The sequence below is a fragment of the Corvus moneduloides genome, chromosome 1, assembly GCF_009650955.1.
Source record: "Corvus moneduloides isolate bCorMon1 chromosome 1, bCorMon1.pri, whole genome shotgun sequence".
Classification (NCBI taxonomy): domain Eukaryota; kingdom Metazoa; phylum Chordata; class Aves; order Passeriformes; family Corvidae; genus Corvus; species Corvus moneduloides.
In genome coordinates this window covers 65,394,785-65,408,997 of record NC_045476.1, presented here as the reverse complement: position 1 = coordinate 65,408,997, position 14,213 = coordinate 65,394,785, and the positions used below count along the sequence as shown (strand labels likewise).

The following is a 14,213-nucleotide window of genomic DNA, read 5'->3' as shown; positions in this document are numbered from 1 at the left end:
ATAAAGAAGCAATGAGACACATTTTCACAGGTTGGTAAAGACCATTTAAGAACATGCTAGATTAGGAATAGTGGATGTTCATCTGTTTATAAAAATTTAAGAGACCCATCCGCTATTTACTGTTATGATACGTTGTTTTGTTTAGGAAGAGGCACACACTTTTACTTAGAATCAGCCTTTTAATTCCCATTTAGTGAACAAATGCAGAAGAAAAACTTTTTTACATGTATTTCATACACACACAAAATATTTTAACTTAAACACAATTAAAATCTGTCAAAAGATTGAAATATCAAGAAGTATCAAATTAAATAAGGACATTCACTGCACTAAAACTTTTGAGCCATTTGGTTGTTTGCATTTGGCATAAAATACACTTGGAAAGTGAAAACAAAAAACACTTGTATGTGAGCCTATTTTAGGGTTTATGAAGCCTGAAAATATACCAGTAGACCAGTATGAGATGCAGTGCCATCAGCTCCAACATGATGGAAATCTAGAATGAGGCTCAAAGATTTAAAACAGGCTTGGACAGGGAAAATTTGGTTAGAAATTAGAAAAGACTTTCTAATGGTAAGTTTCATCAGGCTTTGAAAAAATGGCCTAAAAGTTTATGAAATCTACACTGGCATTGGAGATATCAAGAATACTTTTTATGTAAATGTTCAGGTGTGAATTAAGTATAATTCCTCTTTCCTTCCCACCCTTTTGCAGCATCCTTTGAGATCCCTATTTGACTGTTTAAATGATAAACCACTATTATTCACAATACATTCCCACCTCTCATCATAGTTGATCTTTCAATGCATATGCTACAGAACTACAGCAGAAAAAATTCACTTTACACTTTGCTTTCCATCTGTCATAAACAGAGGAGCAAATTATGTTAATTCTGATATTACGGGCAACACAAATGTTTTCTGTGGTACCACAGTAGCAAAAAGAAGATGTGGACCCACAGCACTGGAGCAGGTTGCCTGGCTGAGGCTGGGACCTGGTCCTGCTTCAAACAGGGATCTGCACCAGGTGAGCTTGGACATCCTGTCCAACCTGTGCAATTCTGCCAGTGTGTGCTGGAGATCAACAGGACTTTTTCAGGATACCTACAGGTCTGGATATACTTTTTGTGACATGCTAAGGACCATATTCTCACAACTGAATATGGTGAACACAGTCCTTATGCCTAAAGATGATGATGGATGCACAGAGACTGGAGCTTCCCAAGTGTCAACTTACACAACATAGCTCCAGGTCCATGTGAAAGCTCAACAACCTTCCCAGGTACTACAGTTTGTGAGCAGATCTCTGCATCTTCCTTGCATGTTTGCTTGTTCCTGCTAGTACAGAAAGCAAGAAGCACCCTATGCAAAATTAAGTAGAATTTCCATAGGAGAAAATTGCTTTCCTTAAGAATTCTCATATGCGAACACTTTCAATTCTTTTCAAAATCAGGCTCAAGATTACCCAGCCTATTAAACTGCTGCCCGCTCATTTTCTTCAATATTGGTCACGAGACAATTTGATTCACAAGTTCCAATGTCACCACGGTATATGGCATTGTCAAACCCAGCTGTAAACATTTGTTGATCACGTCTTCTTTTATAGAAACAGTACAATGTGAGGCCAGTACCAGCTAGCAGAAGGAAGATCAGTATAAAAATCATCCCACCTAAACTTCTTGACGATGAAGCAGCAGCATTGTTTTGTGATGCTGTGGAAGACAAAACAGAAAAATTGCTACAAATGCCCAGAGACTGCTGTTGCATACAACAAATATCTCCCTAGGCAAGCAACCCAGTAAAAACAAAAGTACTGAACAATCATAATTGTAGTTAAAATTGATGCATGTTTCAGGTAGATAATGCATAATATGGCTTAATCTGTTCTAAGGAGCATTAGATTGTACTACATATACAACTTGTAAGGAAAAAATAGACATCCAATTTGAGGGAAGTGTTCTCATTTTAAGCAGCTTTAAAATAAAATAATCTGTGACAGTTAAATGTGTATTCAAATGAAACTTTTCTGGAGGAAATTCCACTTGTAAATAATGAATGCCTATAAACCTATTGAAATTTCTGTTTAATGGGCTTAAAAGAAACCAACTTACCATTATTGACAAGTGAATCATGGGTTGGCTCAACTTCAGCAACTTTAAAATTAAAAAATATGTACATTATACAGTTTGAAAGCAACTGTTCAATAAAACAAATACTGCATACATAATTTTTCATTTGTGTTCATAAGAAATTTTAAATAATCATAGAATCATAGATTGGTTTGGGTTGGAAAGAACTTTAAAGATCATCTAGTTCCAACCGCCCTGCCTTGGACAGGTTGCTCACAAGCCCCTTCCAGAGACCAGGTTGCTCACAAGCCCCTATCCAATCTGGTGGTTTTGAACATTTCCAGGGCTGGGGCATCCACAGCTACTCTGAACAACCTGTTCCAGTCCCTCACCATGTTCATAGTAAAGGATTTCTTCCCAATATATAATCTAAACCTACTCATTTTCATTTTGAAGCCCCTGGTCTTGTCATTACATGCCCTTGGAAGAAGTGCCTCTCCAGCTCTCTTGTGGGCCCCCATTAGGTACTGGAAAGTGCTACAAGGTCTTCCTGGAGTCTTCTCTACTCCAGACTAAACAATCCCATCTCTCCCAGCCTGTGCTCATGTGGGAAATGCTCCAGCCCTCAGATCATCTTCATAGTCCTTCTCTGAACCGGGTTGAGTAGGCTATTTTAAAAGTAGGTTGTTTTAAAAGGTTTAAAAACAACCCAGTTGAGTCTTTCTTATGCTGGGGGCCCCAGAGCTAAAAAAATACGGGGACATGAAAAAATATATGAAAATGTGTTTTGACAATTGAAGCTTAATCCATCAAATATACTTGCTAAAAACACTTGGAAAAGAAGAAAACCCCAAGACTAACTGTCATCTCTCTATTCATTGCTTTGATCACCCTTTTTTTAAAGTAGATGGTGCTCAAAGTTTTTACTCTTCTGCGGTGTAAAGCTTAACACTTCACACTAAACAACTCCATTTTTTACACCTGTGAAAATGAAAAGCACAGTTGTACTTAACAGCTCTCTAGCTGTATTTTAATTCCTTTTCTTCCCTCCATTGTTTGGGGGGTATGATTCAGTTAATTGTTTGCAGGGCTGACTGGCTGGGCACTACAAAGTTCACAGATGACTCCATTGCCAACTTGCCAACATGTGAAGATCCAGAGTCAGGATTGGTTCTCCACTACATTGATTACATTTGCGTGGTGGATCTGTTTGCTAGCGCCAAATGTGACCTATTTTGAAGTGTCTCTTAGCTGGTGTGTGCAAACCCAGCTGGGTCTGTGCACATACAGTGACCCATGACAGCTGCATGTGTGCAGATTTACATCCTTCATGTTTTATGCAGCACTGCGGTGCACACAAGCAGGACTCGCCTCAGCCTGCGACACTCAGATTCCTCATGGGTTGTCATCCAAAAAAAACACATGGCCACAAGTAACCATTACAAATTAAGCATACCATGCTGCTTGGTTGTCCTGGAATGTCTTGCTGTGCCTCTGTCAGCAGAGAAATGAATTGGGCCCCACTTCCCACCCTTGCTTGATGCTTTTTGCTTGCTTGTTCAGCAGATCCCAGCATACCTCACTGTGGTGGTACTGTCCCCATCAGCAGCACCTACCTTCTCTCTGCAGGAGCTCAGTGACTTTGTACTGCTTCCCCTCAGCTTACCTATCAGGAGAGTACCTGCCTTTCTGCTCAGCACTCTCTAGTTTAATCATCTATTCATCATCTACTGCTCCTTGCACTCTAACCATAATGTCTATGAATGATGTCTGCACTCTCAACAGATGATATGTTCTTTCCTACCCCACGGTCCAGTAAATGCCCAGAAATCAATGCTTTTAAACTGAGGGAACAGTGACTCCGGTTATTCTCCAATATTATTTCTCACCATCTTTAACAGAAATTACTCTTGGCTTTGATTCAGATGCACGTGCATCACCATCAATGCATAAAGTGTACCCAGTGCCTAAACAGTTTGGCCTGATGTATATTAACCACTACTTTTAAAATAACCCAATGCACAGAAATTCAGAACTTACTTTTGGGGATTTTGCAAATAAAATTCTGGTCAACAGAGCAGTAATAGGTCCTCCAGGTTCCACTTGAGACATCCATGTCAACACAGTGTTCATCAAAAAGTACTGTAGGCTCTCCTTTCTCCCAGTTGACATATTCTACTGCACTTCTGTCCATCCATATCCATTCTCCTAAAATCAAATGTATTACCTAGTGAGTGAATGGAGAATAACTTCTAGTCTACAAGTCACAATGACATATCAGATCAGATCTGGGATTTTTTAATTGATTAAGTTGGTATCACAGAGCACCTATTTCTCACTCTAGAGCACTAATTTCTCATTCTTTTAACAGCCAGAGCTATTCAGGTGGGAGTGTACCAAATGCAAATGCTCACAAAGTTAACTTCATTAGCGTTCATGGCTGTCAGTGATGTAAGGAACACCCGTCCAGCTACTCAAAGACCTTTAGCTGAAGCCTGTGCCCAGGACTGTGCCTGGGAGCCTTAAGAAAAGCAAAGCACCTGTACAAGCCAGTATCAGCAGTGCAAGCACACACAACACTCAGGAGATTTTTTTTATGTGTACATTCAAGGTCAGCAACTAACTACTTTATTAGAGCTGGATTAATCAATTATCTTTGCAAATTGAATCAGATCTCTCTTTAATCATCTCATCTCCTGCTGACTGTCAAGCATCTCCCATCAAGTCTCATAATAGCCATCTTCTCTCCCTCAGGGTGTGCTTTCATGGCAGCATATCCCGGTATATCCAGCTGCCTCAGTGCCACCTCCTCTGTCCCTCCCCTGCAGCTGGAATTCCCTCCTGCCCCTCTTGCACAGCATGGAGCACTGTGGCATTGCAGGGGACAGGTGAGGAACAAGTCACTGCTTTTGTACTGCTCATTTTCAGCTAGAACAGATGAACCTGGCCCACCATTGCTGGTGGTGAAGCAGAAGTTGGAGCCCAGTCTAGACTCGCTCTGGAGGTTAACCCTCAAAGTCTGCCGAGAAAAACTGGCTTCAGAATTACAACGATATAGAATACAGCATCAAATTTGCAATTACAGCAGTTAAAAAAAAAAACCCAAAACAACCACACTAACTATATTTGGATTAAAATGAAAGGTTCCACCAAAAATGTATGGAAAAAACCACTGAAATTTAGATTAATAAGTTTTTCTCAGCAGCTCATATGAGATTTTATGCCCTGTGTTGTCTAGAAATAAATTTTAATATAATTGAATTAAGCATTTAATGACATTTTGCTTAAAATACTACAGTGGTTAAATGTCAAGTAATTTGAGTTAAAAAAGGCGATAAGAAACATTCCTTGTCAACTACTGCAGTGTTAAGCTAAAGCCTTTTACAGACAAATATACTCTAATTGCAATAAAGATACAGAAAGCATAGACCTCTTGGTTGTTTACGTTTTACGTATTTCAGCTGAAAATTTACTAAATATTCATTAGTTATTTTTTCCCTGATTATTTATTAAATATTTAGCATATTGGTATTATTATTTAGTATGTTAGTAGTGCTTAATATTCACTCTGTTTATTTAGTATCTCTTTTAATCTCAGTATGCACTGTGAAATATTTACCATCAATATTTTTGAACAATCCTATCCAAAACTTTCTGAAGTCACTTGCAAGTGGAGACAAGTAAAGTAAGAGAAAATTCATTTCAGCCGAATCTTCTATGGAAACCAGAGAAGCACCTAAAAACATCAGTTAAACATTACATACAACTTCAGTGAGATTTTTCATTATAAATTAATTATCTCAGTAAAAAATCATTGCATGCTTCATGCTCAGCATTGCCATATAGTAAAAATGCTTGATAATAAATTTAAATCAGGTGTCACTTATAATTGATACACACATACACACATCACAGATTATCATTTGGTTCTGGATTAAAAAGCCAAACACACAAACAACCTGTAAAATATCCTAATAAAAAAAGGGCACTTACCCATTTGAATACACATCATGGAAGCATCAGGCCAGCTTTCCTCAGAAGTGGTGTGAACATAGTAACAATGCCCACGGAAGGGAATCCAGGATCTACCACGCTTCGGTTCAGGACACTTCCCAGGAAGCTGCGGTGGTTCACTAGGGATTAACTCTATTAAGAACACACACAGGTTTCAGTGGAGTCTAAAAGCCACTGCTGCCCCACACATCTGCTCTACAAATATGACATGTATTCCAGGAAAAGGAATATCTTATAGACTTAACTAATGATAAAGTATTGAATTAAGCATGACAAACTAGTAATAAACTATTCTGGTTGGAGCTGGTTCCCCAGTCTGCTTAAAGGAGGCTTACACCAGTCTAACTGCAATTGTCTTCAACATGGCAATTTTTACCTAAAATTTGTGAAACAGAATGAGGAATGAGTCAGCATACATGAGGGATCTTGACACCACAAGTCTGTGGCTTGTGTCTAGCCTGTTTCTAGAAAGGTCAGTCAGAGAAGTTGTCTGTGCCTGCCCCTGTACATCATACATCCTAATCAATGTAAAAGCAGAATTTATAGCCTATTGCATCACCTGATTAAAGCCAAAATGGACCTTAAATGTGTACAAAATTTGTTGTGAAATATGGTGCAGAAATTATAAATTTCTTATATAATTTGAAACATGTATGAAAATTGCATGCAATATTTGAGTGCTAAAGTATTTGAGCAGAAGCAACAAACAAATTAATTGATTTGGCTGATACACTGACAGAAGTTTCTTAATTCACAACATTTCAAAAGATACTCTTAAATATAAAAGTGTATCATATACGTTTATATATTTATATAATATATTTATAGTTAGGCTATATTTATATATATATTTATATTTTAAACTATATTTATAGTTAGGCTAAAGTTGATCGATTCTGTAGTTCTTGACAAACAAGGATGCAAAAAAACCACTATGGCATGTGGCATGAAATATTGCAGCTGTCCTTATGATGTGCATGTGTTGACTGGCCTGTGAAATGAAATGTCTGGAAATCACACAAGACAGACTGAATCTGACTCCTTAAAAAAAAGTAAGAGTTTATCACAAGCCATACACTGTTTATCACAACATTTGCATATGTGGAAAAACTAAATTCAAATAAAGCCCTTAATTTAAATTCCAGCCTCCCAAATCACATTTTTCCTATTCAGAACTTACCATTGGATTGCTTACAGAGAGATGAAAATGTTTCATTGCAAGATGCTGTCTTCCAAAAACCATCCAAATCTAAATAGACACAGGCTTTGTTTTTATTTGGTTCTCCACTGCCCCAGTTAAGATACCTGCTCCTCCTTCTATCTGACCATACGTATTGGCCACCACTCTAAAAGCAAATGACAATTATGTTTATGTCATATACAAGAATTAGATTGGAAGAACATTTAAGATTACACTTGAATGTATGCAAAAATTAGGAAAAAATGAGAATCATGGTTTCTTGCACAAGATTATAACATGAATACATAAGAAACTGGTCCAGACTCCCACTCTCCACAGCAGGTAGGGCAGTGGTCCTACAGAGGTTTGTTTAGCACATTAGCACATTTGTTTAGCACATTTAGCACATTTGTTTAGCCTACATTATTCAATTCACACCATTTGTCTAATCCCTAAATGGGCAAAGGTAACAAATGTGAATATACAGATAAAGGTTTAATCAAATGTGTCCACATATACACACAGATCAAATAAAGATTGCAGAGAAGCTATTGTCATCATTCCTCTAACACAGGCTTTTCTAGGTATTTAGGAAGCAAAGAGAAAAATCTGAGGTTTCACTGGAGAAAGAAAAACTGGTGAGGTTTCCTTGGGGCTGGACCACAGACACCTGCCACCCACGTTAACTGAGCTTGTGGTAAGTTTATGGGTCTTGCAGGGACCAGCTACCAGAGATGAGCTAAGCATGTATTTTGTCAGTGGATTTCACCAGTGCTTGCAGATGACTGGCATTAGTCACATCCATGGCTTCTGTCACCCCATCCTGTGCAGCCTAGATCCTTTCTCCAGTGATCTTTGGAGGCAGGCTCCCATCCTGCTCTTCGTGCCATTTCCTTTCCTGTCTGCTTCGAGACCCTTGGCCATGCTTTATTCCAGATTCCTGTCTAATCCCAGTTTCCCAGTGCTCTCACTGAGGTGCAGCTCTGGTTCCTCTCACCTCAGCACCCGTGCCCTTTCTCAGACCTGTGTCCCACCAAGTTCTTGCTCTACCTCTCTCCATTTGATTTCCCCCCAGCTTCAGTTCCAAAAATAACCAGCTACATTATATTTATCCATGTCTTTTTTTACATGCCTCTGTTAGCTGCTTCCCATTTCAGACCTTTGCACTCTTAGCTGAGTTTTTTGGCAGTTTTACACGAGGCACTGGCTTCAGCTCCAAGAGCCAGCCTAAGGAGTCCCCATTTCCAGAGCCCTGCTCTTTCCACTATTGCCCAGCACAAGCTCTTGTACTGCTGGGCTGTGAATTGAAACAAAAACTTTAACTCACAAAGAACTATTTTTAACATTTTTTTTTCCTGTGGAGTGCTCCACAGTGTGCCTTCAGAAACAACACTGCTCCACCACAGGAGCATGTGGTAGACCATGGAACAGGAAGTGAGAACTTCATCACCACTTTTACCACTGGAGCCACTCAGTACTGCAGCTACATCCTTGGTGGCTTTTGAATTGTGGGCTGTGGCAGTTCTTGTTTACATTATGGACAAACATTTAAATGTGTAAATCCCCTCAAATTGAGGGAAGTCAGAATTCTCTGCAAGATTTTGATTCCTGCCACATGTTTGTGGATCTGACCAACAGCTCATCTCAGGTATCGGTATGACTGTCACAAGTGTTGGGTGGACTCACCATGTTGCTGTTAAGGCCAATCCACACCGGCTCCCCATGCTTTAGTATTTGTAACCACAGGAAAGATTCAGCATAAGGATCCAGGACACTGGCCAGTTCTGCAGACTGGTCCCTGCAGTTCTTCTCTGCTTTTTCCCAGCTCATTTTGTAGTTGATGACTTCATAGCGGTCATCACCATAATTGTTAAAACCAAACACCGGAACTGTGGGTTGGGAGTTCAGCAGTTTGGGGTCTGTAATAAGCAAAAGAACAGCCAAAAAGTCTAACTTTGTATTGGCTTAGACTTACAACACTGAGAGAATATCTAGTATACTGGAACCATCATGTAATTAAGAGAAACTGCAATAACAAATTAAGATATGTCCAAACAATCCCTACAGTGATGAAAGATACATTTTCATGTACCATGACAAAATTTTCTAACACTTTTCAGAATGACCTTGTAGCATAAATATCTGTATCATCCGCAGATATATGCCTTGTAAGCACAAGACCTACCTAAACCATATTGTACCAATGTAGGGTATTAAAGGGAACAATTCCTTCCCTTTTTCCATTATATACTGGCATTTGTTATATTTCTGACAAGGAACAGGGTATGATAAACACACCATGAGCAGGCAGAAGGATGTAACCACTGCTGCTGAAATTGTCTGAGAAAGAGTGTAAAGGAAATCAAGCAGGGCAGTTTTAAAAAATAAAGAAGTTGCAGTGTTTTTAGTATAACATTAAAAATTCCAGTTTTGAAGATGTAAAGACAGTACTTTTTGATTGCCAAAAGTAGTAAAATACATGATGATGCATAGATCTATTTTTCTGTTATTTACTGGTCTGGTCTTTGAAATAGAAAAAGTTAAGAGATTTTCTCCAAAAAATTAAAATGTGTGATCATCTTGTTAAAATGGTCCATAACGAATGTGATACTGTCATTCACTTCAGTTAGGTTAGGACAGAATCACAGGAAAGTCACTTTTAGCACCAGTTTGAAATTGCCACAATAAACCAGGTCTACTAGAAAGTGGTGAAAGAAAACTCACCAGAATTTTTTTGGCAGATGTAACTTTTGCTTGCTTTACATCCTTCATCTTTCCATTTTCCTGCCTGCTCAATAGGGTTCTTCATCATAAAAACACAATCATCCTACAAGACAAATGAAATTAACAAGAAAAAAAATGTGGATAGGTAGGGAACATTCCTACTTCTCCTGGATACACATGTATCACATACAGGCACATACAGAGGAATATGGAGGTCATAAAATTCATACAAGCAATGGTCAGGCACATGATATGACAATAAGTCTTTGCAACTCAGCCCTAGGAAGGTTTGCACTTGGATGATAGAGGGAGGTGCAAAGCACTGCACAGAGGCAGGAGGATGTGTCTGGGAGTGTTTGGATGTACGTAACTCTGTGCGTGGCCCTGTTTGTGCACACAAGTGTGCGGGTTCCTATGTGTGTCCTAGGCTGGCCCACAGCTCTGCTGCTGTTTTCCTGGAGGTTATGGGGAACTTCTCCTCAGCACTGAAGCTTACCTGGAGAGCTGAATTCTTCTTTCTGTCCCAATTCAGGACTAGGAAGCAAAGGGGTCACGACAGTGCAGTAATGTAGAGGTAGGCTGTCAGAAACAACCCTTTGTGGGAGACACCTCCCACACCCTTTCTGCTGCACTTTGGACCCTTTACCTTCCTCATTTTCCTCCCACAGCATGGGAAGACATGGATGGCTTCCTTCAGGAGGAGGCAGTAGCTGTCCCCATCTCACATCAGTTATGCTATCTCCAACCCCCCTTCTGGCACTAGCCCAGGTCTTGTCTGCAAGAGAAAGAAGTTGTATGTGAAGTGATTTCTGCAAGGGAATAGTCACAGCCTGCAGAAAGCACAGGCATGTTTGAGATGGAGAAGCCCTGGAGATCCCAAAACCCAGCTCTAGCCTGATGGCAGCTGGACCTCAAAAAACTTCTTTGATTTTAGCTGAATGTGAAGCAATTCTCTTATGAAAAGAGAGAAACTTGGTAAAGGTAGCACAGGAGTGTAGAAGTAATAATATTGGGCAGTATTCAACATTAGCTATTTCACAATTACTCAGTAACACTGAGTTTTGTCTTACAATTACACGCAAAAAGGTATAGACATGCCAGAAGTTTCAACGCATATAGAAGGGATTTTTCAGAATGAAGATTAAGGGAAGATAAATATTAGAAAGGAAGACCCAGACTCCCTCTTTAGAGTATTTTGTTCAATGCATTTATCTTGAAAGGCTCAGTGCCAAGAACTGTCAATGCATGCAATTATCTGAGTATTTTCATCAAATCTAAATAACATTCACCACATCCCAACATTACATAGTTTGTGCTATGGTTAATTTGAATACCCTGATGAGTCATGGTAAAATGAGGGAAATTGCTCACTTGTCTGAGTTTTGGGTAATGCTTCAAAACCTCTGTCTGGACTCATACAGAACCATGACAAATACAGAGGTTGGAAAAACATGTGTAGATAGATCTCCCACATGGCTACTCTGCTTTTAAAAAACAACAAGAGTACTAAAAGTCTTCATAAAGGAAAAGACAGAAAATACTTAGTAGTTACATACATTTTGTTCATCTACAAAAATTGTAATGTTTAAGTGACAAACAGAAATTGATGTTTACCATACTGTAATAACTTCGGGAACCTTTTGCCCAATTTGTGTAGTCTACTGGGCTTCCATCTGTCCATAAGTATGTGTGCTCCTGATTTATGTCATTCAGTCCAATCCAAGCATCAGTTGCAGCATCTTTTAAGAGGGACATAAGGAAAGCTGAAAGGAAAAAAGAAAAATTGTATAAGGAAAGAAACCGAATGCACTCTTCCCCAACACCACTGACTTTGAAGTGTCTGGAACCAGGATGATGAGATTTCTTTCATAATAAGGTGGCCATCTTATGACCAAAATAAAATAAATAGCTATTAATAGATGTTTAACATCAGTCATCTGAAGTTAAAATTGGAAAAAAGTATTTACAAATGCAAAGATGGGCAAATTTTTAATAAAAGAGGAATTTATTTGTACACTCTTCTGTGTTGTTCATCATCTGAGGAAGCATGGAAAATGTTCTGATGTATTACAGAAATTAACATGAATTCACTAAGCCTTGGTATGTAGAAAATGAGTCCACAGACTGTGCACTCCCTTTTCTTTTTTGGTAACTTCTTTGTTAACCTGACTTAATAACTTCATTTCTAAACAGGAATAACACAAATAAAAGTACTTAATAACCAAGTATGTATGAACAGGGATCTCAGCTTTGTGGAATGATCGATGCTGCTCTCCTTACCTCCTGACTAGACTGACTTTCCACTAAAATAGTTTCCTTGCTCTGCTACAGAAAAGAAGTATAAACCACAAGCACTGATGGAGTGAGGTAGGAGATGGTCCATGTCCCTCAGGACCTGAGGCAGCACATCTCCCGAGCAAACATGAGATCTCTTAAAACATCTGCAACATGCTGAGCAGCAAGACCAGCAGGTGCTGATGTCCAGCAGAGCAAGGGGAACAGGGGGAAGCTGGGACTCCAGCACTGGAGCTTGCTGCTGCCTGAGGATGTGTTCTCCACTGACACCAACAGCATTTGGCTCAGCAGCTACATGCCCAGTGATTTGGGTTTGGATATTACTCCTTTTGTGTGCTTTTTGTACATAGAATTATAGATTGACCTGAGTTGGAAGTGACCTCAAAGATCATCTAGTTCCTTAAAAAAAAGGAAATGTGGACATTTAATTATATGGCAAGCCTCTAATAAAAAATTTTAATATTTAAGCGGTACATACTGTATTAACCTCCAAACTATGACTCTAAAAGTTAATCAAGACCCTAAAACCTATGCAAGCATTTTTCCAAAGGTGCAATTTATCATTCAGCATAAATTTATATTAATATGGAATAAATAAGAGCATATATGGCAGGAGCCCTTACATATTTTTTAATCTTTTTATCAGAAATTACATGGTGTCTCATCAGAGTCAAAATATTGGTACTTTATACCTTGCACTTCCTTTTTTGGTATAGTAGCCAGGTTTCCTCCAAGATCAATGCAGCTGTTCCGTGCAGCATGCCATGTCAATGTATCATTTTCATCCAGGCCAAAGACTTTAAAACACTGAAAAAAGAAATGTGCCAAATCTGAATTTAGATGCTGTTTTAATTTCTGATGAAAATATGTCTGTTTGTAACAAACAAGTTTAGCTGGATATTTTATGTAAAAAGGGAGGTTATTCAATTTAACAGTACTTTCTAGCTTGTCTTTAGATTTAAATGACAGAGAAGACCTCTACTAGAAAGTGAGTATAAAGCCCGATATTTTAGCATATACTTAAAAGAAGGAATATGTCAGTCTACTGATCTCAGCAGAAATTGCATTAAACCTTCTGAGTTTAAACAAAACAAAAAAGGATAAGATATGTTATTGGAGCAAAATATCTCGTCTTCTGTTGCCCTATTTGTCAAACCAGATTTGGTTCTCACAGGATAATCACAGAAAGAAAATGATTCTGACATTATAAAGAAAGCCATGAATTTACCATTTCTTGTAATATGATCTTATGAGATTTAAGTCATTAGACAGCTTTGTCAGAGTCAAGCAACCTAAATGTGCTACCTGAAACATGCAACTGAAAAGTTAAGCAGGTAGTTTGTGGAAAACTTGAGGAAAATGGAAGGTGGTCAGAAGTGGTGTATAAACACTTAGGGGAGAGTCCAGGGAAGAGCCTTTGAAGCTCCTCTTCCAGGAGGGGAGGAAGAGAGAGAGCACCATGAAATGGAAGACACTGTGTTTGTGACTTTTCCTCAGGACTGAGAGAGAAAAGGAAAAGGGAGACAACAGCCAGTGGATCTCAAATAAAAGATCTCTATCAAACGAAGTATTTTTGCTCAACCGAAGGGAAGACAGCAAAGTTAGACAAAACAATGCTATTGAGAATTATCTTCATTACTAGGTGTAATTATTCTAATTACTAGTACTGTAGTTGCTTTATACCTTTTAAAGCTTCATTGATGAAAATCTATGGATTTTATTACACACAGTCTCGTATCCCAAAGTTTTGTCTTTTGAGAAGGTTGATTACACATAAAAAGTACAGCGAATCTTATAACTGGATTATTTAAAATCCTTAAGTTGTTTAGTTATAGAAAAAAACTGATAAATTTGCTCGAGGGAAGGTGCCTTGGTGGCGTAAGAGCCAGTGTACAGTACGCAAGGGATGAGTAAGTGTCAAGCCAACATGTG

The 14,213-nt window shown here is 38.7% G+C and overlaps 1 protein-coding gene across 1 annotated transcript in view; it reads right to left on the bottom strand.

Annotated features, from left to right (window-relative positions):
- Positions 1-159: 159 nt before the first annotated feature.
- The window catches only part of LOC116446205 (macrophage mannose receptor 1-like), a 32,102-nt gene continuing 18,048 nt past the window's right edge, over positions 160-14,213 (bottom strand). Inside the window, exons 21-30 of the mRNA XM_032113579.1 lie at positions 12,974-13,088; positions 11,601-11,749; positions 9,987-10,089; positions 8,949-9,181; positions 7,263-7,428; positions 6,062-6,214; positions 5,688-5,804; positions 4,109-4,276; positions 2,111-2,152; positions 160-1,711 (exon numbers count right to left, since the gene is read on the bottom strand). Coding sequence (XP_031969470.1) covers positions 1,473-1,711; positions 2,111-2,152; positions 4,109-4,276; positions 5,688-5,804; positions 6,062-6,214; positions 7,263-7,428; positions 8,949-9,181; positions 9,987-10,089; positions 11,601-11,749; positions 12,974-13,088 — 1,485 coding nt within the window. The 3' untranslated portion in view covers positions 160-1,472. The remainder of the gene's footprint in view (positions 1,712-2,110; positions 2,153-4,108; positions 4,277-5,687; positions 5,805-6,061; positions 6,215-7,262; positions 7,429-8,948; positions 9,182-9,986; positions 10,090-11,600; positions 11,750-12,973; positions 13,089-14,213) is intronic.